Source organism: Caretta caretta, chromosome 14, assembly GCF_965140235.1.
Source record: "Caretta caretta isolate rCarCar2 chromosome 14, rCarCar1.hap1, whole genome shotgun sequence".
In the NCBI taxonomy this organism is placed as follows: domain Eukaryota; kingdom Metazoa; phylum Chordata; order Testudines; family Cheloniidae; genus Caretta; species Caretta caretta.
In genome coordinates, this window is record NC_134219.1 from 30,123,501 (window position 1) to 30,150,307 (window position 26,807).

The following is a 26,807-nucleotide window of genomic DNA, read 5'->3' on the forward strand; positions in this document are numbered from 1 at the left end:
AAGTCTTCAGCATCAGATTGTATTTACATGAACACACTCACTCTGCCTCGGTGTTGCCAACGTGATCATCTTTGGCTCGTGTTGGGTTATAACCAGCCAAAGTTGGGTTATAAATCACCTTTGTATTAAATGCAGGGGTAGTGAATTTCTGCTATCCTTAAGTAAAGGGCGGCAGAGATCCACTTCGCCTCTCCTGACTGGGGGAATTACCTTTATATGAACTGAACTCGCTTAGTCAGACCCCTGTGAAAGGAAGAGGGGATGAGGTCCTGTTCCTGCCAGGAGGTGTGGGCCCTATCTGAGAGGCCTACTCATGGTTTAACTTGCTTCTCCCCCTGTTGAAAGATAGAGTTAATTAAAGCTTCATTCGCTTCTTTTGTGTTGTTAAGTGAGCACTAGCTCTGGAATCACTTGTTGTGGGACAGTGTTTCTGACCACCCTGCTTCAGGAGGGAGAGGCAGTTTCCCCACTTCCTCGAGAGACTGACCTGCAGAGATTAGAGTAGCAGGTGGCAGCAGAAGGTGATAGTTTTGAGGAGTGCAGCCCGGGGAATGGTAACTGGTGGGATGGCCAGCGGAGCAGCGGGCAGGGTGGTGATGCCAGAGGTGGTGCATGTGTAAAGAGGACAGACCCTGGTCGTCAGTAGGAGGGATTGACTGGGGACCTCTGGAGCTTAGTGCATGAGCTGCTATCGCCTGAGCTAAAAGCAAACTGGCTGTTACTTATTAAGGCTGTAGAGTAGACGCATTTAACTCGCTCTCTAAGTGATCTCTGTGCCACTAGATGACCACACCCAGGAGGTGTGTGCATTACACATTGATGGTGGAGCAAGCACAGTGCCTTTTTCCCACCCCACCCCTGGTGGGAGGTGAACTCACACAGATGCACCTCTGAACCCGGGGGGGGGGGCGGTCACTGACCAAGGAGAACCACTGTTGGTGATGTGTGGTGGGGCACAGTACAGGAACTTTTGGTTGTTGAACTCAAGAACCTGGGGCAAAAGACACTGCCCAGCATACTCGGGAGGGGGGACTTTTGCTCACGATTGAGTCCTGCTTCTGGCATTTTCCCTAACTAATGCTGGGTGACTTCCCTCCCTTCAATAAAAGTTTCTTTCCCACACTCAGACTCTGTGTTTGCAATAGGGGAAGTATTGGCTCTTATAGGCACCCAGGGATAGTGTGTAATTTTCCCAGGTCACTGTGTGGGGGCTCAAACCTGTTCTGTGTTGTATAGTTGAAAAGGAAACCCTAGTTATTGGACCTGGCCCTGGTTGCTGCCTACTCCATGTGCAGAAGGATTACATGGTGTTTTACCCAAGGAACTATACTAATACAATAGCTTATAGAGAAGGCGTGTTGCCTAGTGGATAGAGCAGTAGACAGGGAGTCAGGGCAGCCTTGGGTCGAGTCCTGAATTTGGGCAAGTCATGCCCTATGTGTGCCTTGGTTGTCCCAACTGTAAAATGGATGTAATGATACTGACCTCCTGTTTAAAGTGCATTGAAATCTACTGTCGATAAGCTAAAACAACGAGGAGGCCTTGTGGCACCTTAGAGACAAATACATTTATTTGGTCATAAGCTTTCGTGGGCTAGAACCCACTTCATCAGATGCATGGAGTGAAAAATACAGTAAGCAGTATAAATGTTATAACACATGAAAAGATGGGAGTTGCCTTAGCAAGTCGGGGGAGGGGGGTCAGTGCTGGTTGCTGGCACTGCTCCTCCATCTCCTAGATCAGGGCAGTGAGGTAGGAAATCTCCTTCCATAAGTGGGTGGCACTTTTCTTCTTCCTCCTCATGTACGGCCAGGTGCTGGCACACCACCAGCTGTCTCTCAAGCTTCACCTGCAGTGGATACAGTGTTAAGGCAAATTCGCCCACATCCTTAGGGAGAGGGATCAGAGTCCCCCAGAGAGGCAAAAGCCTTGTTCACTTTCAGTTGAGCAAAGCAGGATTGAAGAAAGAGGGAGCCTGAGATATTAGGCCTGTTATAAAAGGCCTGGTATAAGCCTTATTCATGAACTAAAGTAGTGGTGAACCCCTGCTAATATAAAAGCAAAGCTAGCAATAGTCGGGCTGTGAGCAGGTCAGACCTTGCCCTGTTACGAAGCAGATGCTTGCGTGCAGGTTCACTATCTGATACATGAACTTGGCAAGAATAGAACTGGCATTGTAAAAACTTCCTATACGCTAAGTAGTCATGTAAACACATTCCAGAAGGGTAGAGCCAGTACATCCGGATATAGCATTAAGGTGTAAACGTACTTCCCGAAGATGATACAGGCACACGCTTACCCCTCCTAAAGATAAGCTCAGGACAACAGGGTGATGGATAGCGGTGTTTCGATCGACCCAATATGTAAAAGGGTGTTAACTCACTATGTCAGAAGGGCATTACGTAATTTGTTTGTATTCGTGTGTAAATAGGGATCTCAGAGAGAATATAAGGGGGACTTTTCCCCGCCATTCACTGAGCTGCATCCATTGTTATGGGCATAAATGTATTAAGTGTACTTGTGACGTTGCGCTTTATATGTTTTATGAAAGTGAATATTAATTAACTGGAATATGGTTTATGCAATAAGTTCTCTTTTAAGGTAGCATTACAAAGGTAATAATCTACTGAATATATTCATCCTATTTGAATTAAAGTATCATTCTGGTATCTGAAACTAGAAATATGACTAGGAAAATTGACTGTAAATGGCTGTTTCCCTGCAAGCCAGCCTGTTTACGTGACTACGTCACCCGATACTGGAATCCATCTTAAACCTGGGGTTTTTCCATTTAGAAGTAAGGGTGGGGATCCAGAGAGACAAAGGATTCCTGCTCTGTGCCAAAGCTATAAAAGAGCATGGATCAGAACAAGGAAGTCCCAGCCATGAGAAATCCCTGGTTTACCATCTAAAAAGTCTGCTGGAACTAGCTAGGACTGTTTGTGGCTGGGTGCCTTCGCCAGAAACCATGTCTTGTGGTCTTTGTAGGAAGTGCGATTGAGGTCGGCTCTGTCAGCTCTCTGCAGAGAGCTGGGACAACACACAGAAAGGACACACACAAAGACTATCTACAGATAAGTCACACCCCTTTAGATGGGCTGGAGGCTCCCAGATCATCACACACAGGGCAGAGGAACGTGGGAGTAACTATTTCCCATACCTATATTCTTCCCCAGCTATAAGCTACAATTTGCTGCAGAAGTAGAGGAAGAAGTTTGAGTAGGGAGAGGATGTCATTGCTGGGGCACAATTGAGGCAGCTGATTTTGTTGTCCCAATGTTGGATCAGGCTCTTAATTCCTCTGGTGGGAGAGGAGAGCTTGAGAAGCAACAATAGTGCCTTCTTCCAGCCATGAAACTCTGCCAGAGTCCCCCTGGCCACCAAATGATCAGACAAAATCCTAATGGCTTTTGCAGGAAGATTAAAAAAAGAGGCTTACAAGAAATGGAAGATTGGACAAATGACCAGGGATGAGTATATAAATATTGCTCGGGCATGTAGGAATGGAATCAGGAAGGCTAAATCACACCTGGAGTTGCAGCTAGCGAGGGATGTTAAGAGTAACAGGAAGGGTTTCTTCAGGTATGTTGGCAATAAGAAGAAAGCCAAGGAAAGTGTGGTCCCCTTACTAAATGAGGGAGGCAACCTAGTGACAGAGGATGTGGAAAAAGCTAATGTACTCAATGCTTTTTTTGCCTCTGTCTTCATGAACAAGGTCAGCTCCCAGACTACTGCACTGGGCATCACAGCATGGGGAGTAGGTGGCCAGCCCTCTGTGAAGAAAGAAGTGGTTCGGGACTATTTAGAAAAACTGTACATGCACAAGTCCATGGGGCCGGATGCGTTGCATCCGAGAGTGCTAAAGGAATTGGCGGCTGTGATTGCAGAGCCATTGGCCATTATCTTTGAAAACTCATGGCAAACGGGGGAAGTCCTGGATGACTGGAAAAAGGCTAATGTAGTGCCCATCTTTAAAAAAGAGAAGAAGGAGGATCCTGGGAACTACAGGCCAGTCAGCCTTACCTCAGTCCCCGGAAAAATCATGGAGCAGGTCCTCAAGGAATCAATTCTGAAGCACTTACACAAGAGGAAAGTGATCAGGAACAGTCAGCATGGATTTACCAAGGGAAGGTCATGCCTGACTAATCTAATCGCCTTCTATGATGAGATTACTGGTTCTGTGGATGAAGGGAAAGCAGTGGATGTATTGTTTCTTGACTTTAGCAAAGCTTTTGACACGGTCTCCCACAGTATTCTTGTCAGCAAGTTAAAGAAGTATGGGCTGGATGGATGCACTACAAGGTGGGTAGAAAGTTGGCTAGATTGTCGGGCTCAACGGGTAGTGATCAATGGCTCCATGTCTAGTTGGCAGCCGGTATCAAGTGGAGTGCCCCAAGGGTCGGTCCTGGGGCCGGTTTTGTTCAATATCTTCATAAATGATCTGGAGGATAGTGTGGATTGCACTCTCAGCAAATTTGCGGATGATACTAAACTGGGAGGAGTGGTAGATACGCTGGAGGGCAGGGATAGGATACAGAGGGACCTAGATAAATTGGAGGATTGGGCCAAAAGAAATCTGATGAGGTTCAACAAGGATAAGTGCAGGGTCTGGGACTGCTTGTATCGATCAGCATAAGAAGCAAGACTTCCTGTTGAGTCCGTTTCCTTATCCCATAAACACTGTTTTATTTCCTCCTTGGACATATTCAGGAATTGCTCCTGAGCCATCAAATCACAGATTCCTTCAAAGCTAGTGACACCCCTTCCTTTGACCAATTTATCTAACAGATCCTTTATCTGGTTTAGATAAGCCACATTACTTCATCCAGGCCCTCTCTTAAGGGTTCGAAATTTTACTCTGTACGTTTCAGGTGTAATTTGAAATTGCTTTAAAACCAAATCCTTGAACTTATTATCATCAGAAGCTTCATCAATAGGCATCTTATTGAATATGTCCAGAGTTCTTTCAGTCAATTTTGCGACCAATGTGGTCATCTTGTGAGCTTTAGGAATTTTATGGAGAGTGCACAGTCTCTCAAAGGTGAGAAAATATTCAGCAATATCACTGGATTCATTATACTGTGGACATAGTCGCTCCCATTTGTGGATTGTTGGGGAAGGATTGTTAGGTTTATCCAGTAGATTCCACTCAGCCCTTACCTTCTCCATCTCCAGTGCATGCTTCCTCTCTTTTTCCTTTTCCTCCAGTTCTTTTTCCCTTGCCTCCATAGCTCTCCTGTGGGCAGCCTCTAGGGCTTATTCTGCTTCTTTCACTGCCTCCAGTCTGGTTAACTCCAATTTGTGTTGTGCCTTAGATTCTGTCATGTTAGCCTCTCTGTTTTAACTAACTTTACACCCGAGAGTTAGAAATAAAACAAACAAACAAACAAAAAACTTGGCTTGTCAAAAAAAAAATATATATATATAGGTTGTGCTGTAACCGGATACCTATGTTTTCTGATAGTGATTGTCAGCCTACAGAAAAATCCCCCCCCAAAAACCCCTAACACCTTTCTCTCCAGGCAAATAGACAGAAAACCCCTCTAGTTGCTCTTAGGTGAAAAAAAAAATCAACTCCAGGTCTGTGAAGACTTGTGAATTTGCCTGCAGGAGGTTAACTACCTTGCCTTTAGGTAGAGAAAACTCCAGCTCACAAAAGACCATTCCGTTTTGTCTCTGCTGTGGCCCCCAAGCAGAGACAAAAACACCTCTAACTGTTTTCAGTCGAAAATCTGCTTTCCAGCAGCCCAAAGGAGAAAAAAAATGTCCTTTTTTAAAATCTGTGCTTCTGGTTCAAAAAATCTCAAATTGATCTCAAAATGATTTCAAGTTAATCCCACCACTTTGCCACCATGTCAAGGTTCCTTCCCCACTCTGAAATCTAGGGTACAGATGTGGGGACCTGCATGAAAAACCCCCTAAGCTTATTTTTACCAGCTTAGGTTAAAATTTCCCCAAGGTACAAACTATTTTACCTTTTGCCCCTGGACTTTATTGCTGCCACTACCAAGCACCTAACAAATGGAAACAGGGAAAGAACCCACTTGGAAACGTCTTTCCCCCCAAAATCCTCCCAAACCCTACACCCCCTTTCCTGGGGAAGGCTTGATAAAAATCCTCACCAATTTGCATAGGTGAACACAGACCCAAACCCTTGGATCTTAAGAACAATGAAAAAGCAATCAGGTTCTTAAAAGAAGAATTTTAATTGAAGAAAAAGTAAAAGAATCACCTCTGTAAAATCAGGATGGTAAATACCTTACAGGGTAATCAGATTCAAAACATAGAATCCCTCTAAGCAAAACCTTAAGTTACAAAAAGACAGAAAAATAGGAATATACATTCCATTCAGCACAACTTATTTTATCAGCCATTTAAACAAAACAGAATCTAACGCATATCTAACTAGATTGCTTATTAGCCCTTTACAGGAGTTCTGACCTGTATTCCTGCAATGGTCCCGGCAAAGAAAAAAACACAGACAGAGAGAACCCTTTGTTCCCCCCACCCCTCCAGCTTTGAAAGTATCTTGTCTCCTCATTGGTCAATTTGGTCAGGTGCCAGCGAGGTTATCTTTAGCTTCTTAACGCTTTACAGGTGAAAGGGTTTTTTCCTCTGGCTAGGAGGGATTTAAAGGTGGTTAGCCTTCCCTTTATATTTATTACAACACATGAGCCACAAGACCCCCAAAATGGTGAGTAGCCACAGGGCCAGGATGAATCACTCTTCCTGGACCCTGCTGTACACTGGGCACATGATTCTTGGGGAGAGCCAGCACTGGACAGGGGGGCTTCATAATCATTTCTGTCCCCACACTTTCCACAGGATGTGATCATTATGGAAGATATCTCGCTGCTGAGGGTGAGCAGGGAATAAAAGGAGGGTCTTCTCGAAGCCTGCAGCTTCCGCCCTGGCCCCTGTGTGGCTCGCCTGTGTGCAGCAATGGTCCCCACACAACATCACGGCAAAGTGGCATGGGAAAGTTACCGTTAATGGGGCAAGAAACAAACCAGCTCTGCTGAGGAGCCTGCAGCAGCAGATTGCCCTGTATCTCCACGAGAGTTTCCTGGAGATCTCTGGGGGAGATTCCCATGAAGTGAGGGAGTCAATCAACAGCCTGTTGCACCGCTCAGAATAGGCATGTGGTGGGAGACAAGCCTGCTTTCTGTAACGCTCCTGCCCCCAACAAATCGCTTCAGAAATTCCGCAAATCAGATCCACTTACCAGGGGCCTTCTCTCCTGTTTCCGCTTTGCCAAGATCCGACTGCTGTGACTGGCTAGGCTCCTCTGGGGTAGAAAAGAGCTCCTGACTGCATGCATCTCTGGCTTCTGAGCCATCCTCTGCCTCTGGGTCCCCCTCCCTCTCTTCATCCAAGATTTCCTTCTCCTGGCTCGGTCCACTGTCCACTGGCACATGAGCCAATGAAGTATCCATAGGGGCCTTCGCAGTGGAGGTGGGGTCACCACCAAGTATCACATCCACTCTTTGTAGAACTGGCAGCTCGTGGGCACAGCACCGGAGCGGTGGTTTACCTTCCGTGCCTTGTGGTAGGTGTTCTGCAGCTCCTTCACTTTGACCCTACACTGCAATGTGTCCTGGTCATGGCTCCTTTCTATCATGCAACTTGAAATCTTTCCATAGGGATCATAATTCCTATGGCTGGAGTGCAGCTGGAACTGGACAGCCTCCTCTCCCCAAATGCCAATGAGGTCCAGCAGCTCGGCATTGCTCCAAGCAGGGGATCGCCTGGTGCGTGGAGCCGGCATGGCCACCTGGAAAGATGCACTGAGACCACTGCATGCGTCACCAAGCAAACAGGAAGGGGACTTTCGAATTTGCAAAGGAATGTACAGGGTGGGATGACGGTTGGCCACCTGAGGACGGGGCAGTAGCGTTCAAACCGATGATCAGAGAGGTGAGAACAGGCATTGTGGGACACCTCCGGGAAGCCAATCACAGCGCTGTATTTGCCATGATGTCTACACTGGCACTGCAGTGCTGTAGCCACAGCCCAGAAAGCTCTACGCCTCTCGTCGGGGTGTTTCTTTAGAGCGCTACAACTGCGCAGTTTCTGCGCACTGAGTGGCTTGGCAGTGTGTGAACCTTGGGAGTTACAGCACAGAAAGCTGCTTTACTGTGCAGAAACTTGCCAATGTAGATGGGGCCTTAGTTTTTGCTTCAGAGCATGTTCCCTGCTGCTTTACTCTAGGCTGCTGGATGCCTGTCTCCTACCTAAGTCCCAGAATGATGCACAAACTATGGACAATGGGCGGGCAAATGCTGATCTTGCTTGTGTGGCCCAGTCCTGTAGCCAAGCTCAGAGCCTGCCTATTTGATCAGCTCACAATGAAAATCTGGTCAGAGGAGGAGGACATGGTGTCACCCCACCCTTTGTAACTTCTAGTGTAGGGGTCAGTGCACTCACATCAGAAGTGGGAGACCTTGGCTCAGTTACCCCATCAGAGAAGGAGAAAGGCCTTGAAAAGGGATCTCCCACATCCTAGGGGCTAACCAGTGGCCTAAAAGTTCAAAGACATAGACACCAACTCCGTGGGTGCTCCAGGGCTGGAGCACCCACAGGGAAAAATTGGTGTTTGCAGGCAGCCAAACTCCCCTCCCCCCCCCCCCTTGCCTCTGCCTCCTCCCCTAAGCGTGCCGCATCCCCGCTCCTTTGCCTACCTCCCAGCACTTGTCGCCTCCAAACATCTATTTGGTGGTGTAGCAAGCTCCGGGAAGGAGGCGGAGTAGTGGGAATGTGGTGCACTCAGGGGAGGAGGCGGGGAAGAGGCGGGGGCGGGAGTTAGAATAGGGGTAGGGAGGGGGCGGAGTTGGGGCAGGGACTTTGGGGAAGGGGTTGGAATGGGGGAGGGAGAGGGAAGGGTCAGGGCAGGGGTGGAGTCAGGGGCGGGGATTTGGGGAAGGAGTTGGAATGGGGGTGGGACAGGGGTGGAGTCGGGGTGGGGATTTGGGGAAGGAGTTGGAATGGGGCGGGGCAGGGGTGGGAGGGAGTGGGGCAAGGATGGAGTCGGGGCTGAGCTGGGGGCGGGGGGGGGTCAAGCACCCTCCAATGTGAGCAGAAGTCGGTGCCTATGTTCTAAGATGCGCACCATTTTCCTCTGACCATTTTGTGTGGAATTAGGCTCCGGAAGTGCCTGAGCCACCTGACTCCAGGAGATGGGTTCCTATTCGTAGATTGCAGGGCAGAACTCGCATCTACTTGTAGTTGGGAATTCTGTACCAAACTCTGAGCCATGTGTTGCTTAGGACACATGCTCTGTTGGCATCTCCCATTGGCTAGCTTAGGCATCTCCCTGCCTAGCATGCCAGCTTTTGTGGATCACACTCTAAAGTGCGTATCTCTTCCCATTCATTGTACAAGGTGTCTAAGTGCCTAACTCAGGCTTTGTGGATCACAGAGTCAATCGTGTTACTTTCTAGGTACTTAAAAGTTAGGCTTTGTGACAATCGGAGTCACAGCATCTAAATGCCTTGATGAATGTAGCCACTAGGCCTTTTCCTCACTGCTGAAAAAGGTATTTTTTTTAACCTTGGAGTAACTAAGGTGCAGGAGCTATTCTGAGGTAAGAGCCCAGTGAGGACAAGGCACTTCAGTTTTAACAGTGAGGAAAAGCCCGGAGAAAATGTTTCTAAAGTAAGACCAGAGGGCAATGGGCTTTGATGTGTGTGCCAAAGTACAGAAACTTTGTGCTGAAAACGTGTTTAATATGTGTCACAGTGACAATAGGGCAAAGTCTGAATAAGGAACAATGGGAGATTTTCCATCTAATAGCTTGTGTTTAAAAGGTATTCATAAGTATTTCTAGTGCTGTTTACACTGCTTCACATTTCTGTCAGTGTCCTGTGTCCATTAAATGTTTATGTACTACAGAAACTATGTGGCCTGTGTAACGCTGGCAGACCAGGTGTCAGCTCATGCCAAGGCCTCTAGGCCTCACTGAACACTGACAAATGCATTGTTGGAAACCAGTCTGGCTCACCTGTTAGTGTTGTTAAAATAGGCATTAGATTTATAGAGATGTGTTCAGTATTTGGACTTTATGAAATGCTTGTCAGTTGCTGCCTGCATTAATCTCACTTATAACACCTGCATCCTATTTTATAGGGTAACATTTAAGTATCTGCTTGGTAACTATAAAAGTGTTTGTTGTGAAACCGGGAAAACCTCACAGTCAGGAGAGAAGCATTGCCAAGTGTGAAATACTAGTGTATCACAGGAGGTGTCATCTGCCCAACACAAGAAGGTCTTCAGACATCAGACAAGCTATTGTGGAACATTGTGGACAAAAGACTCAGTTGATGGCATAAGCAATCAGTTTGAACTCTGGGTGAAGGGAAGAACAATGCCTGGCCACAAGGAACTTTATCTCTATGCTGCTTGGAGGTGGAGGGAGGGAAGATGTTTTAGGCACAAAGTGAGAGAGCTGCAGTTCTAAAGGACACACAGAGCTTGCTTATCATAGTAGCATTACCTTTTGAAAGTTATGATTGTAACTCATTCATAGAGTCATAGAGTATCAGGGTTGGAAGGGACCTGAGGAGGTCATCTAGTCCAACCCCCTGCTCAAAGCAGGACCAATCCCCAATTTTTGCCCCAGATCCCTAATTGGCCCCCTCAAGGATTGAACTCACAACCCTGGGTTTAGCAGGCCAATGCTCAAACCACTGAGCTATCCCTCCCCCACATTCGTGTGTGTACATTTGCCTGCTTTAATCTTTTAAATAACTCTCATTTCTTTCTCTTAGCCAATAAATCGTTGGTTAATTTATTATAGGATTGGTTACAAGCCTTGTCTTTGGTTTGAGATCTGGTGTGCAATTGATCTGGGGTAAGTGACTGGTCCTTTGGGATTGGGAGAAACCAGAATATTGTTGTGATTTGGACTATCTATCAAAAAGGTAGGCTTGCGTGGGTGGCAAGACTTATATATCTTCCTACTGTATTTTCCACTGCATGCATCTGATGAAGTGGGCTTTAGCCCATAAAAGCTTATGCTCAAATAAATTTGTTAGTCTCTAAGGTGCCACAAGTATTCCTCGTTCTTTTTGCTGATACATACTAACACGGCTACCACTCTGAAACCAGTTCCTTAGGAGATTGTCTATAACTCCATGGTAAAACTGTTACAGTGCTTGAGGAGTTCACACTTGATACTTGGTTGGTGAAATCTAATTGTAGAACACACAACCAGTTTGTGGTGTGTGTCCTCGTTTGTGACAGTCAGTCCTCAGGTCAGTACTCATGTTCCTGAGCTACTCCTGACAGCCTAATCTACAATGGAAAGAGACTAATAAAGAAATAACACCTTCATTTAGGAGGTTACATACCATAACCGTGCAGTTTAACTCTGGAGAATGCTTTTCCAAATAATAAAAGTACCTTTCTTTTGTGTCCAAATGTAAAATAGAGATTACACCATGGTAGCAATTTGTGACAGAGATGAATTCTTGTGTGTCATAATTTGTTACATCTGGACCAAAGGATGGGGAAAGAGGGTGGCAAGCAGCAAATTGTGACAAGTGCACCCCCATTCATCACAATTTGTTACCCCTGGACCAGAGGACGGGGAAAGGTGAGGGCAGCAAATTGTGATGAGTCTGCCCCGATCCATCATAATTTGCTACCCTTGCCTGAAGATGAGGAAAGGCAGAGGTAGGAAAACAGTGACAGGTGTACCCCTATCCATCACAATTTGTTATCCCTGCACCACGAATGGAGAAGGATGAAAGAACCGAACTATGATAGGCATATCCCAATTCATCACAACTAGCTACATCTGATCAGAGGATAAAGAAAGGTCTGGACCACAAGCAGGGGTAAGGGATTCTTCCTTAAGTGGTGAGACCAGGAGGCCCTGCTCCTTCTGTGGCCCCTCACCTGCCCCTCTGAGACCCTTCCCCCTCATGAAGCTGGAAGCTGGAGTCGGGCCAGGCAGCCTGGGCCCTTCCACCTGCCAGGTGGGGGGCCCAAGAGCAGCCCACAGCCCATGTCCCCAGCCCCCATCCAGGGCAGGTGCAGGGTCTGCAGCTCCCCACAACTGCCCATGCGGCTCTTACCCCACCAAGACAATGGTAAGAGCCACCTGGGCAGCTGTTGGGAGCCATGGACCCTTCATCTGCCCTGGGCAGGAGGCCCAGGGGGCAGGGACATTGGCCAGGGGCTGCTCTTGGGCCCCCCCACCCCTGGAAGGTGAATGGTCTGTGGCTCCCCAAAGCTGCCTAGGCTCCCTGGGCCTCTCTTACCCAGGCAGGGCTCCAGCTTCTGGCCTGGACACAGGGCAGGGCCTCAGGGGAAAGACATATGGCAGGAGAAAGAGATGGGTCCATGAAGGAAAGTGGACAGGACAGCCAGTTCAAGATAGAGGTAGCAAATTGTGACAGGCATATCCCGTATCCATGAAAAATTTCTACCCGTGGATGAGGAGATAGGGAAAGGTAGAGGAAAGGGAAAGGTGAGAGGTAGAAAATTGTGTTGGGAATGTCCCCATCCATCAGAATTTACCAGCCCTGGACCAAAGGATGGAGAAAGCCACACAGGTGGGAAAACTATGACGGATGAACCCCATCCATTACAGTTTGTTACCCCTGGACCAGAAAGTGAGGAAAAAGTGAGAGGTACCAAACTGTGGTGGGAATGCCTCCATCCATCACAACTTAGTGCCCTGGGACTGTAGGATGGGGAAAGGCAGAAGCAGCAAATTGTGACAGGGCAGCAAAAGGGAGAATACAAGGATGTTACTAACTGCTACCAGATAGTAACAAACCCTGCAGGCAATGTTACACTGGCAGGGTGAGGAGCAGCAGGTTGCCATGTGGGGGGAAAGGAGGAGAACTGGAGGGTTTTTTCCTACAGCCCAGTGATGGGTTAATTAGACCCTACAAATAACCAGAGGACATAGCACTGACAACTCCATAATCCGAACTAGGGGACAAGACCTTGCAGCTCAGTCCAGGGCTTGCAGACAGTGAACATGCTGTGGAGAAAAGACACCAATGCGCTCCGTCGCGCTAGGACCCAGGAGGCGCAGGGCGGAGCGATCTCCGGGGTCACTCAGCCTGGCATCGGGAAGTGAACTGCAGTCGCTGCAGTGATTCTTTGTTGCGCTGCAAACCAGGTTCCTTGCAAGACCCCAGGACCTCGGCTGCTGCCGCTGGGGACCCCAGAGCCCTGGCTGCAGGCGGGGGAGGTTTCCTATCGAGGGAGGAATATTCCCGCTGCTCCTCGAGAGACTCCCAGAGCAGAGACCTTGGCCTGTCCCCGCCCCCCACCCCCTTACTGGGACCCAGAGTCCTGCTCCCAGGCAGTGCCCCACGTGGAGAGAAGGTGAGACCTGCCCCCCTCCCCAGGGAGAGACGCTCCTGGTTGCAGCCTGTCTGCTGGGGGATGTCCCAGGCTGCTCCCAGCTGGGCTGCCTGCGATTCCCTGCATTGGGCAGAGGAAAGCTGGCTGCCAGCTCCCGTGGTTTGCAGTGAGTGTGAGGGATGGGGGTGGGACAGCGACAGGTGGGGAGCCAGAGCGGGATGGGAGCCGGAAGGGGGCTGAAGAGGGGAAGGGGGTTCTGAGAGCCAGAGGGCATTGCGGGGGCAGGGATGTGTGAGGGGGCGGGATGGGGCCATCAGGATGTGGGGACGCTGAGGGAATCCACAGGAATTGAGGGGTAGGGGGAGGATTCTGGGGCTCAGGGGAACAGAGCTGTAATAGAGGGAAACTGAGTGGGGGGATAAAGGGAAGGAAATGCGGGATGTGGGGAGGCATGAGAGAAAGCAGAGACTGGCTGGGGAAGGGAGAGGGATGGTGAAAGATACAATGGCAGCTCCCCAAGCCCATGGGGTGGGGGAGGGGGCTGTCTCGCCCAGCAGCCAGTGCGGAATCTTTTTCTCTAGATATGATCAAACAAGCAGGAGAGTAAGTAGATGGACAGGGGATTTCCCCCTAAGAGCTCAGAATTTACAAGGCAAATACCCCCCCCTCCACCCTGCCCCCAATTTAGTCTTTAATTTTTTAAGACAATGTCACTATTTGGGGGTCTGACTCCTGAATGTTAAATGTTTGGACCTGACAGGATTGAACAGAGTCCTTGCACTGATTTCTGTGCAGGATTCTGGGTCAAACAAGAGTTACTGTTAGCAACAGCAGGCAAGGAGTCCAACTGTATTTATTTTGGTTTGGTTCAGGTTCAGTTCCATTCACTATGTTCAGTTTCATTTCTGGTTCAAGCCACCCAAAAAAACAAAAATAAAACTTCAGTTACTGTTTTAAATCATATTTCAATCTTTGTGGAGGTTAATTCAAAAAAGAGAGCTGCAACTTAAAATGGAAACTGTTTTAATTTTGGCTCTTTATTTATTTTTTAACTTTAACTTTACATGAGTTTTCCTAGTGTTTTTGTGTTGTCAAAAGAACACAATTTTTTTATTCACAATTTGTTTGAGCAACCTAAAATAACATCTTTGCCTTGTAATATTGGACCTCTGCAGTGAAAGGATACATTTGAGACCTGGAAATTTTCTTTCAACATTCACTTGTGTTGCTGGAACTGCCTGTACAATTTTTGCTAGTTGATTTAGCTTGGGCATGACATTTTTCTGATGTTCCCAATAGTTTGCTCTGTTTTCTTTCTTATTGAGTTGTGGCTCATCTACAAATCAATCAAGAATTGTCCCAATCCTTTTTTGGGCTTTCCTCCATCCAGATATCCCTTCCTTTTTGGAGATTTCACAAACTTTCAGAAGAAGTTCTAATTCATCTTTCAATTTCAGACATGTCTGATATTGATTCTGTGACATCATTATTTCTTACTTCTGACTGAAGTAGTTCCATCTTCTTCCATGTTTTGGTGTAATGAAATTTTGCCTTGCCTTTGTCCTCTGCTGAGAGAGGGGATTGATATCTAGCATCAAGATATATGTAAGAAAGAAATATATCTATCGGGGGGGGGGGTAGGGGTAGGAGGAGGAAGATATCAAACAGTGCCTTGGGGGAGTTGGGAGTGGGCCGTGCAGCTGGCTTCAGTGGGGAAGGGGGTTTAGAGCATGAACCCTGCCTCAAGTGGGGCAGCTGGAGGGAGGACCTGCCCCAGGGGTTGGGAAGGGTGGGAGGAAGCCTGTCTAAGAGGAGAATGTTGGGGAGCCATTACTTTTGCCCCTGGACTTGAAGAGTTATGAACTTCAGGGCCCAGGGAGAATCCCACCTCTTCTCTCCCCAGGGGAGCATCTCAGAGATGGTTCCTCTACCTCTGGGCCCCCCTTCGGCCTCCCATGGTGTGCAGGCAGCTCCCAAGCTTCTCCTCTCCCTCCCTGTGCTTGTGGGATGGCCCCCTTCTATTCTCATTTTTTTCTCACTATCCTGGGGCAGGCTATTCAGGGAGCCATCACCAGCCCATTGGCTAGCTAGTTTATTGTCTTAAAATTAAAATAAGATCACTGAATAATTTTTTTATATTGAGCTTAAAAAAATGAGGAATATTTATTTTAACCATCCTCCTCCCCCTTTTTTTTCAGTTCAGTCAGTAAATCAAAGTTATGAACATAAGAATGGCCACACTGGGTCAGACCAAAGGTCCATCTAGCCCAGTATCCTGTCTTCCAACAGTGGCCAATGCCAGGTGTCCCAGAGGGAATGCACAGAATAGGTAATCATCAAGTGATCCATCCCCTGTCACCCATTCCCAGCTTCTGGCAAACAAAGGCTAGGGACACCATCCCTGCCCATCCTGGCTAATACCCATTGATGGACCTATCCTCCAACCTTTTGAGCAGGGGTGGACTAGGTGACCTCCTGAGGTCTCTTCCAACCCTAATCTTCTATGATGCCATTAATTTTCGGAACCTTTTCCAATTCCAATATATCTTTTTTTGAGATGCAGTGAACACATCTTCATGCAGTATTCAAGATGTGGGCATATCATGGATTTATATACAGGCAGTATGATATTTTCAGTCTTATTTTCTTTCTTAATGATTCCTAACAAGTTTTTTTGACTCCCGCTGCACATTGAGTGGATGTTTTCAGAGAACTATCCGCAATGACTCCAAGATCTCTTTCTTGAGTGGTAACAGCTAATTTTATATGTATAGTTGGGATTATGTTTTCCAGTGTGCATTACTTTGGAATTCAATGTTGATAAATGTATCTGCCATTTTGTTGCCCAGTCACCCAGTTTTGAGAGATCCTTTTGTTGCTCTTTGCATTCTGCCTGGGACTTAATTATCTTGAGTAGTTTTTTATCATCTGCAAATTTTGCCATCTCACTGTTTACCCCTTTTTCCAGATCATTTATGAATATGTTGAATAGGACTGGTCCCAGTACAGACACTATTTACCTCTCTCCATTCTGAAAACTGACTGTTTATTCCTACCCTTTGTTTCCTATCTTTTAACCAGTTACCAATCCATGAGAGGACCTTCCCTCTTATCCCATGACAGCTTACTTTGCTTAAGACCCTTTGGTGAGGGACCCTTGTCAAAGGCTTTCTGCAAATCTTCATACACTATATCCACTGGATCCCCCTTGTCCACATGCTTGTTGATCCCTTGAAAGAATTCTAGTAGGATTGGTGAGGCATGATTTCCTTTTACAAAAACCATGTTGACGCTTCCCCAACAAATTATGTACATCTATGTGTCTGACAGTTTTGTTCTTAACTATAGTTTCAACCAGTTTGCCCAATACTGAAGTCAAGCTTACCGGCTTATAATTGCTGGGATCACCTCTGGAGCCCTTTTTAAAAATTGGTGTCACATTAGCTATCATCCAGTCATTTGGTACAGAAGCTGATTTAAATGATAGGTTGCAGACTACAATGGGGGACTTTCTCATGTGTCTGGAACCAGCCCCTAAGGCAGACCCGGGCTCTGCTGGAGACTCCAGGTGAGGAGAGAGACATGGGGGAAAGTGCTGGGGACAGGCAGGAAAGTGACTCTATACAAATGGCCCATCCTCACCCTGTCAGGGTTCCTTCCTCACTCTGAACTCTAGGGTTCAGATGTGGGGACCTGCATGAAAACCTCCTAAGCTTACTTTTACCAGCTTAGGTTAAAACTTCCCCAAGGTACAAACTATTTTACCCTTTTGCCCCTGGACTTCCACTGCCACCACCAAACTTTATCTGGGTTCCTGAAAAAACGTAGTTTAGACATGTCTTTCCCCCAAAAATCATCCCAACCCTTGCACCCCACTTCCTGGGGAAGGTTTGGTAAAAATCCTCACCAATTTGCATCGGTTACCACAGACCCAAACCCTTGGATCTTAGAACAATGAAAAAGCATTCAGTTTTCTTACAAGAAGACTTTTAATAGAAGTAAAAAGGAATCCTCTCTGTAAAATCAGGATGGTAGATACCTTACAGGGTAATTAGATTCAAAACATAGAGAATCCCTCTAGGCAAAACCTTAAGTTACAAAAAAGACACACAGACAGGAATATTCATTCTATTCAGCGCAGCTATTTTCTCAGCCATTTAAAGAAATCATAATCTAACACATACCTAGCTAGATTACTTACTAAGTTCTAAGACCATTCCTGTTCTGTCCCCAGCAAAAGCATCACACAGACAGACACAGACCCTTTGTTTTTCTCCCTCCTCCCAGCTTTTGAAAGTATCTTGTCTCCTCATTGGTCATTTTGGTCAGGTGCCAGTGAGGTTACCTTTAGCTTCTTAACCCTTTCATAGAGTCATAGAATCATAGAATAACAGAGTTGGAAAGGACCTCTGGAGGCCATCTAGTCCAACCCCCTGCCCAGAGCAGGACCAATCCCAACTAAATCATCCCAGCCAGGGCTTTGTCAAGCCTGACCTTAAAAACTTCTAAGGAAGGGGATTTCACCACCTCCCTAGGTAACGCATTCCGGTGTTTCACCACCCTCCTAGTGAAAAAGTTTTTCCTAATATCCAACCTAAACCTCCCCCACTGCAACTTGAGACCATTACTCCTTGTCCTGTCATCTGCTATCACTGAGAATAGTCTAAATCCATCCTCTTTGGATCCACCTTTCAGATAGTTAAAAGCAGCTATCAAATCCCCCCTCATTCTTCTCTTCCATAGACTAAACAATCCCAGTTCCCTCAGGCTCTCCTCATAACTCATGTGTTCCAGTCCCCTAATCATTTTTGTTGTCCTTCGCTGGACTCTCTTCAATTTCTCCACATCCTTCTTGTAGTGTGGGGCCCAAAACTGGACACAGTACTCCAGATGAGGCCTCACCAATGTCGAATAGAGGGGAACGATCACGTCCCTCGATCTGCTGGCAATGCCCCTACTTATACACCTCAAAATGCCACTGGCCTTCTTGGCAACAAGGGCACACTGATTCATATCCAGCTTCTCGTCCACTGTCACCCCTAGGTCCTTCTCTGCAGAACTGCTGCCTAGCCATTCAGTCCCTAGTCTGTAGCGGTGCATTGGATTCTTCCGTCCTAAGTGCAGGACTCTGCACTTGTCCTTGTTGAACCTCATCAGATTTCTTTTGGCCCAATCCTCCAATTTGTCTAGGTCCCTCTGTATCCTATCCCTACCCTCCAGCGTATCTATCACTCCTCCCAGTTTAGTGTCATCTGCAAACTTGCTGAGGGTGCAATCCACACCATCGCCCTGCCTTCTTCCATCTGCTGGGAGAGACAAAGAACTCTCATCTTCTCTCTGTTCCCTGAGGCTTCCTGGCCACTTTGAGCAGAGTGGGGTGGGATTCTGCTCCTCTGCCCCTCCCAGAGCTGTCCTATTTTTATGCTTACCCCCTATGAATAGTGGGATTGTGGCTGAGGCAGCAGGCCCTAAGTGGTAAGCTCCTTTTATTTCAGATGCTGGTGACTTTTGAGGAGGTGGCTGTGTATTTCACCAAAGGGCAGGGGGCTCTGTTGGACCCCAGTCAGAGAGCCCTCTACAGGGATGTCATGCAGGAGAATTATGAGACTGTGACCTCACTGGGTAAGGATTCGTGTTTGTTGTTTGAAGCCATGGGGTCTGCATTTCTGAATCTCATCTGGGTCTTCTCAGGTCAGCTAGATTAGAGGGGAATGGGTCACATAGTCCACAGCTCCAGTGTAAGAGAGCCATTGACCTCCATACCCTCTCTAACAGGATAGGGGAGTCATGAACTTAATGGACATGCTAATTCACACCCATCCCTCCAGCTCTCACAGGTGCAGAAGCAGTGTATTATCCTATCTCAGCAGTTCTCAAACTTCACTGCACCGTGGCCCTTCTGACAACAAACATTACTATACGACCCTGGGAAGGGGAAACAAAGCCTCAGACTGAGAACGAAGCCCACCTTCAGCCCGAGGCTCAGGCTTCAGCACAGATGAGGCGGGAGCTCGTGTTTTGGCCTCATCCCCGGACTGGGGGGACTCAGGCTTTGGCTTCAGCCCCAGGCCCTAGCAAGTCTAACGCCAGCCCTGGAGACCCCATTAAAATGGGGTTGCGACCCACTTTGGGATCCTGACCCACAATTTGAGAACCACTGTCCTCTCTGCATTAATTCTCACTCAAACAGAATCTCTGTGCACCTCCCTTCTGGGACTAGCTCCATCTGTGCGGAGGGCTCTGAGTTCTGGAGGTTTAGACATAGCAGGGGTTTAACACCAGAGCTGTGTGTGTGCCTCAGCAAGTCCCCCAGAACCCACAGATCCTGAGAACTCCTAGTGAGGGTGTGACAACTCCCCCACCCCTTCAGATATTGGGCTCTCCAAAGGGGGCTCAATGACTATGGTCCCATCAGTTCAGATCCCACTACCCCCTAGGAAATTATGGGGTCAGGTTAAACTCAAGATGTGCCTTTGTGACAAATACTCCACCGATCCTCAGTGCACTCTGATCATGGCTGATTTCACCCCCTGAGCAGGATTTCCCAGTCCCAAACCTGACCTGATCGCCCGGCTGGAAGCAGGGGAAGAGCCGTGGGTCCTGGATTTCCAGGCCTCGGAGGAAAGGAAGCTCCCAAGAGGTACCCACACAGGTGAGGAGTCAGTGACAGGGACACAGAAAGTATCTGGCAAATGAAAAAGCTGAAAATCCCCAAAATGTGGCCTGAGGGCCCTCAGTTCTGCCTCATCTCACCCAGGTCAGTCTCTGGTCAGCAGGTGTCATGTCATCATGGTAGATATCACTCATGGCTTCCCACCCACCCTGTTAGCTGTCGGAGTTTTCTCCCCAACTTCACTTCCTTGTGAGTGTTTGGATGGGATGTGGAGGCAAAATCCAATTTCTCAGTCTCCCCAACAGTTACTGTGTTGTGTTTTCCCTTTTTGCTGTTCCCCTTTCTGTCCTTTCTACCAGTCCAAGCAATGACTCCTGCCTGGGTTCTCTCTCTCCCCCAGCAGGTGACGAGACAAAGAGAGAGAACAAGGAGGGGAATCCACAGCAGAAATGTCCTGAGCAAGTGGAACTGCAGGGGACATTTTTGAGAAGAACTGAAGAGAACTTTTCCCAGTGCTTGGAACAGAGAAGAGCCTGCAGTAATTGGCGCAGGTCAGAGAGGAAGCTGGGAAACTGCCAAAGGAAGAAAGTGGATGAATCAATTGAATGTGGGGGTGCAGGCAAGGATCCCAAGGAAATCACAGCCCAGCAGACAAATCACAAGGAAAAGAAACCCTATAAATGCTTGGAATGTGGGAAAAGTTTCAGTCGGCGCTCTGGCCTTATTAACCATGGGAGAATCCACACGGGAGAGAGACCATATAAATGCTTGGACTGTGGGAAAAGCTTCAGTCAGCGCTCAGGCCTTATTAACCACAGGAGAATCCACACAGGAGAGAGACCCTATAAATGCTTGGACTGTGGGAAAAGCTTTAGTCAGCACTCAGGCCTTATTAACCATAGTAAAATCCACACTGGAGAGAGACCCTATAAATGCTTGGACTGTGGGAAAAGCTTTGATCGGAGCTCAAATCTTACTACCCATCGGAGAGTGCACACAGGAGAGAGACCGTATAAATGCCTTGAGTGTGGGAAAAGTTTCAGTCAGCTCTCAGGCCTTATTAGCCATGGAAGAAACCACACGGGGGAGAGACCATATAAATGCCTTGAGTGTGGGAAAAGTTTTGGTGTACCATCTTCCCTTATTATACATCAGAGGACCCACACGGGAGAGAAACCCTATAAATGCTTGGACTGTGGGAAAAGCTTCAGTCAGCGCTCACGCCTTATTAGCCATGAGATAATCCACACGGGAGAGGGACCATATAAATGCCTTGAGTGTGGAAAAAGTTTCAGTGCACCATCAGTCCTTATTATACATCAGAGGACCCACACGGGAGAGAAACCCTATAAATGCTTGGACTGTGGGAAAAGCTTCAGTCAGCGCTCAGTCCTTATTACTCATAGGAGAATCCATACGGGAGAGGGACCATATAAATGTCTTGAGTGTGGGAAAAGTTTCAGTGTACCCTCAGCCCTTCTCATACATCAGAGAACCCACACGGGAGAGAAACCCTATAAATGCTTGGTCTGTGGGAAAAGCTTCAGTCGGCGCTCACATCTCATTAGCCATGGGAGAATGCACACAGGAGAGGGACCATATAAATGCTTGGACTGTGGGAAAAGCTTCAGTCAGCGCTCAGTCCTTATTAACCATGGGAGAATCCACACAAGAGACGGACCATATAAATGTCTCGAGTGTGGGAAAAGTTTCAGTGTACCCTCAGCCCTTCTTATACACCAGAGAACCCACACGGGAGAGAAACCCTATAAATGCCTTGAGTGTGGGAAGAGCTTCAGTCAGCACTCAGGCCTTATTAGCCATGGAAGAATCCACACAGAGGAGAGACCCTATAAATGCTTGGACTGTGGAAAAAGCTTCAAACGGAGCTCAAATCTTATTACTCATCGGAGACTGCACACAGGAGAGAGACCCTATAAATGCTTAGACTGTGGAAAAAGCTTCAGTCAACGCTCAGGCCTTATTAGCCATGGGAGAATCCATACAGGAGAGAGACCCTATAAATGCTTGGACTGTGGGAAAAGCTTCAGTCAGCGCTCAGTCCTTATTAACCATTTGAGAACTCACACAGGAGAGAGACCCTATAAATGCTTGGACTGTGGGAAAAGCTTCAATCGGCGCTCAAATCTTATTACCCATCGGAGACTGCACACAGGAGAGAGACTGTAAAAATACCTTGAGTGTGGGAAAAGCTTCAGTGAGAGCTCAAAACATCAGGAGAGAAATCATATAAGTCCCTCCACTGTGGGGTAAGTGTCATTCAAAGATCAAACCTTGCTTCATATCAGATAATACACACAAGAGAGAAACCCCGTAAGTGCTTGGATGATGGGAAAAGCTTCACTAACTGCAGGAAAAAATTCAGTCTGAGCTCACACACTATTCCACATTCAGTAATTCACATAAGAAAGACCTTGAATGTGATGGAAGCTTCATTTGGTGCTCACATCAGAGACTTCTCCACATAGGAGAGAAATTCTCTCACTGCCCTGACTAGGGCTGGCCTTAGTAAAAACTCCATTTCCCAATTCCCACACACCTCAGTGGCATTTGATTCCCAGGTATCCAGCTGCACATCTCTGGGGGCAGGTTCCAGCAGCAGCTGACCCTGAGCTGATCAGGGACGCTCTGGCTTTGCCTTGTCTAAGCAAACCCCAGGCAGAGGAGAAGTCCCAATCAGCCCCTGCTCCCTGCTGCAACCCTGGCTACTGAACTGATGGGCCTTCATGCCTCCTGGTAACCTGCTGGGGGAAGGGAGAGAGAAACTCCTCCAGAAGATCCCTCTGCCTGGATGAAGTTCCCCCATGTCTCTTCACTTCCCAGATGTGATGCTCCTTCCATGGAGATGAGAGGAGGGGTATTTGGGCCAGGCCCCACATTCTCTCTGGACACCTGTCCCCACTCCCCATTTTCCAGCAGTCCCTGGGCTGGATTTCCCCACTTATCTGGAGCTGGTCCCTGCAGGGTGAGTGTCCCTGGGGGTTGGCAACTCTTCCCCTCCCTAAATCCCCTAAGGTGCTGGGATCTGGGGAATCAAATGTGAAGGTACCAGGAGGGATGGATTTTGGGGAGGAAACTGGGGGATTGTGTGGTTGGGTCTGGTGGATGTGGGATGCAGAGGATGCTGGGGAAATCAAATGTTAGGGATCATGGGATAAGAGAGGAGAGTAAAGGGAAGAGAGGTGCTGCCTCTTATCACTCATCCCTCTGTCCCTTTTCCCTGCCCTCTCTGCATTCAGAAAGCACCACTGAGAGGACTGATTTCCACAGGGTCCTTTGTGGGATGCCTAAAGGCCTAGGGATCCTGTTACCCCAAAATTTGGACCCAAGGCGCCCTAATAATGGCCTCCCTATAACTGCAAATCAGTTGTGAATTTGGCCCGTCTCAATGGGTGGCCTGCCCTAGAGGAATTGCCTGCGTTTTATCAGGGAGTGAACCTCTAACCCTCAGCCAACTCCTCAGAACAAATTAGTTCTGTTAACTCATGGGAGGATATGTATACAGCCCTCCACACAAAGGATTGACACTCAAGCAGTAATTGAATAAAATTAAACACTGAACATCCCCCACACTCTCTCCCAAACTCCATTTACAAACCTCCACTCAAACGCCAATGTTTTCAGCTCTGTTGGCTGACACCTGTGCTGTTGCTCACACTACAGTTCTGCAGAGGAGGCTGCCCAGAGTACTGTGGTAGGGAAGCATTGTCCAGTGCAACATTTCCGAGCTGTTGTTGAATTCTCTGTGTAATGTTACAAGCTGAGGCCTGACTGAATTTGCTGCTTGGCTGTTACTGAGGAGGTTCTGGTGAATTGAGGATGCTGAGTAACATCAGCTTAAGTTAATGGAGTTCATGGAGTTAAAAGGGTGCAGAGGGGGGCAAATTAGGGGTGGGATGGTCAGAGTCTCTGCAGGGTGAAACTGCACAGGAGGGACAAACAGCTGGAGGCAGAGGGAAGAGAGGGGCCGAGAGGCAAAATCAGGGATGGGGTAGCAACCAGATTAGCAATGGGATACAGGTGCTGTCAGACATGGGCAGAGATGAAAAACCCTGGAGTAGGGAGGGGCAGAGGAGATAAAAGTTACCCCAGATGGGCTGAGCTATTACAAAAATAGACTGTTAGAAGCAGAGGGGCTCCCCCCCGCAACCTTTCAGGGCCATGCTGCTCAGCACCCACTTCCCAGGGCTGTTTTCTTAATGGCTCAGTGTATCCCAGTGCCTAGACATGGCAGCTCTTCCCTGTCTGATATGATGTATTGAACTGCTAAAGGAGACTTGATTCCATGAAATAGTCTACACCCCCTCTCCAAAAAATATAATCATCAGACTTGTTTTTAGTGTTTAAATGAATCCCATATTAGTTTATATGCGAGCATAAAGCCTCATAGCAGTTCACAAATTCATCTTAGCTGCTGTTCTGATTGTCATCTATAAATGTAGTTTTTTGCCTTTCAATTATCTACTTTTTTAAATGTTATTTTTATTACTCATAGCTTTTCATCATTTACCTTTGGTAACATTGTGAGATGGTTGTCATTGGGCATGTTTGTAATAGCAAATATAGTAGAGAGAGCCTGTGGCACTGGGCCTGGTGCAAGATCTGAGGCCTGAACCAGAGGCAGTGAACCAAAGTAGGCCATGTATCAAAGCAGATGCTCACAAGTTCGCTGCCCAGTACATTAACTTGACAAAGTTGTGGCTAGTGTACTAGGCACTAGAGATTTACGTAAATATATCCCAGCTAGTACAGATGGGTTAGTTTGACAAACAATGGATAGGGATGTTTTGTTCAAGATATAAGGAAAAAGGTGAGGTAAACATCTCATGAACCACATAAGGTGGTACATAAATTGTTTATCCCAGATTATGTGTCTTAGTCTATAAATGTTGGGGTACCTCACTGTAAGCCTTTGTCCGGCCTAGGGGGCAGCAGAAAGTCCTGCTGCTGACTGGCCTGGTCCAGTGTATTGGGCATACATGTGATCGTGTACCTGTAGAATCTGTGGGGCGCTCGTGTGACACTGAGTGAGAAAGGGTTCGTCAGCTAGCAGGCTACATGACCCAAATCCAACTTTTAGAGACATATTAAAAAGTATGTAAATGGTCCTTAGGGCCATTCCATGTTAGATAAACTAGAGTTTTGAAATTTAGACTTCTATTGTTAGAGAATGAGAAGAAGATAGTGATTGTATTTGTCTGTGTTCACCTATATCTTGATAGAGGTTAACAATGTAACCTGTCTGTCGCTATGTTCTATTGATTCAGAGATCAAAAGGGAATTTTAACATTTTGATAAAGCTTGGGTGTAACAATATCGTTATCTATATTTCTCTTTGAAATGTGTAGTAATCTGTCTATGAACTGCTTAATGGATAATTAATTACCTTATGCTGATGAATGCAACTAGTTACCTGTGTATACATAGAAAATAGGAGGTTTTACTTCAAAGCCACAATGCTTCACCCAAGGAATACCTGCTGTCAGAGAACTGTAAAAGGAACTCTTGGGCCCTGATCCTGTTATCTCAGATCTGCTTAAGCTTTGTCAGGGGAAGTTTGACTCGCAAGCCTGAGGTATCCAGCTCCAGTCTGGATCATCCTGACATTGGACTATAACCTATGGAACTAATTCTGAAAATAACTTTTTGCAACTCTAAAGCTTACCATCTCTACTATGAAACTGACTTTAGAACTCTATTCATATCTGCATATATAGTGATCTTTTAACCTATACACTCTTTTTTTTTTTTTTTTAATAAATTTTAGTTTAGATAATAAGAATTGGCTGTAAGTGTGTATTTGGGTAAGATCTGAAATATTCATTATCCTGGTGGGTGATGTGTCCAATCCTTTGAGATTGGTAGAACTTTTTATATGATGAACAAGATTTTCAGTAATCCTCATCGTGTTTAACTTGGGTGTCTGGGTAGGAGCCCAAGGCTGGGTTGCTTTAAGGGAGCTGTATTTCTGGGTAACCAGTAAGGTATTGTAGAAGTTGTTTTGTTGTTGGCTTGGTGACCTTAGGTATTAGAATAACCACCTGTTTGGGGGATTGTCTACTCCAATCTTTGCAGTTTGCCGTGATTAAGCAATCTCAGTGTCGACCCCTGAGACTCTGGGGACAGCGTCGTTGCCAAGAAACCTGGCTGAGCACCTTTGCCACTGAACCGAGTCTATGGTCTCTCTGGGTAGTACCATCGAGGTCTGCTGGGTCAGTTACCTCTGTAGAGCTGGAGAGAACACACCCACAAGCCAAATGACAACAGCAAATAATCATTGAAAATATGTTGCTAGTAATTTCAGCAATCACATCTCAGTTTACAGCACTTCCTGGTTTGCACTGTAACATTCATTTTCAGTTCTAATTTTTTTATATTTATACAAGTTCATTCTTTGAGTTTATCTGACATCAAGGATGACAGATCACCTGTAATGGTGTCAAAACTTTGCATGTTTCGTTTAAACCACCAATGGGGATTGCCTTGTTATTTTGCCTCTTGATCCCACACACTAGTGCTGTTTCACACATTGCTACTTGTGAATAGAACTTGATTCCCAAATATTCACCTAGGCCAGATTTTTAAAGGCCGAATGTACTTAGATGCTTTTAAAAATCCCACTAGTCACCTAAATACCTTTAAAAATCTTGCCCTAAGGGCACTGGACTATACTGTAGGAAATCTTTCTCAAAGGCAAATATGTCTACTGAAAGTTTTGCTACATAGATATACAGCCCCCAAGATAGATTAACATCCACAGTTATGAAATTTAAAAACAAAACAACCCCCCCACCGCCCCACCAACTACTAAATACATTATGTGTTCTTGTTTGCGCTTTTTTGTTTCTGG

The 26,807-nt window shown here is 46.8% G+C and overlaps 1 protein-coding gene across 1 annotated transcript; it reads left to right on the forward strand.

Annotated features, from left to right (window-relative positions):
- Window positions 1-13,076: 13,076 nt before the first annotated feature.
- LOC125621760 (uncharacterized) lies at window positions 13,077-25,715 on the forward strand. The gene is made up of 4 exons (XM_048819011.2): window positions 13,077-13,344; window positions 18,819-18,945; window positions 19,862-19,975; window positions 20,337-25,715. Exons 2-4 carry the CDS (start codon window positions 18,819-18,821, stop codon window positions 22,124-22,126), a joined length of 2,031 nt encoding a protein of 676 aa, XP_048674968.2. The 5' UTR covers window positions 13,077-13,344; the 3' UTR covers window positions 22,127-25,715.
- Window positions 25,716-26,807: the final 1,092 nt, after the last annotated feature.

Coding starts and splice junctions, on each gene's coding strand:
- LOC125621760 (XM_048819011.2), top strand. CDS start 18,819: ATGCTGGTGACTTTTGAGGAGGTGGCTGTGTATTTCACCAAAGGGCAG. Junction 18,946..19,861: donor TGAGACTGTGACCTCACTGG/GTAAGGATTCGT, acceptor CCCCCTGAGCAG/GATTTCCCAGTCCCAAACCT. Junction 19,976..20,336: donor CCCAAGAGGTACCCACACAG/GTGAGGAGTCAG, acceptor TCTCTCCCCCAG/CAGGTGACGAGACAAAGAGA.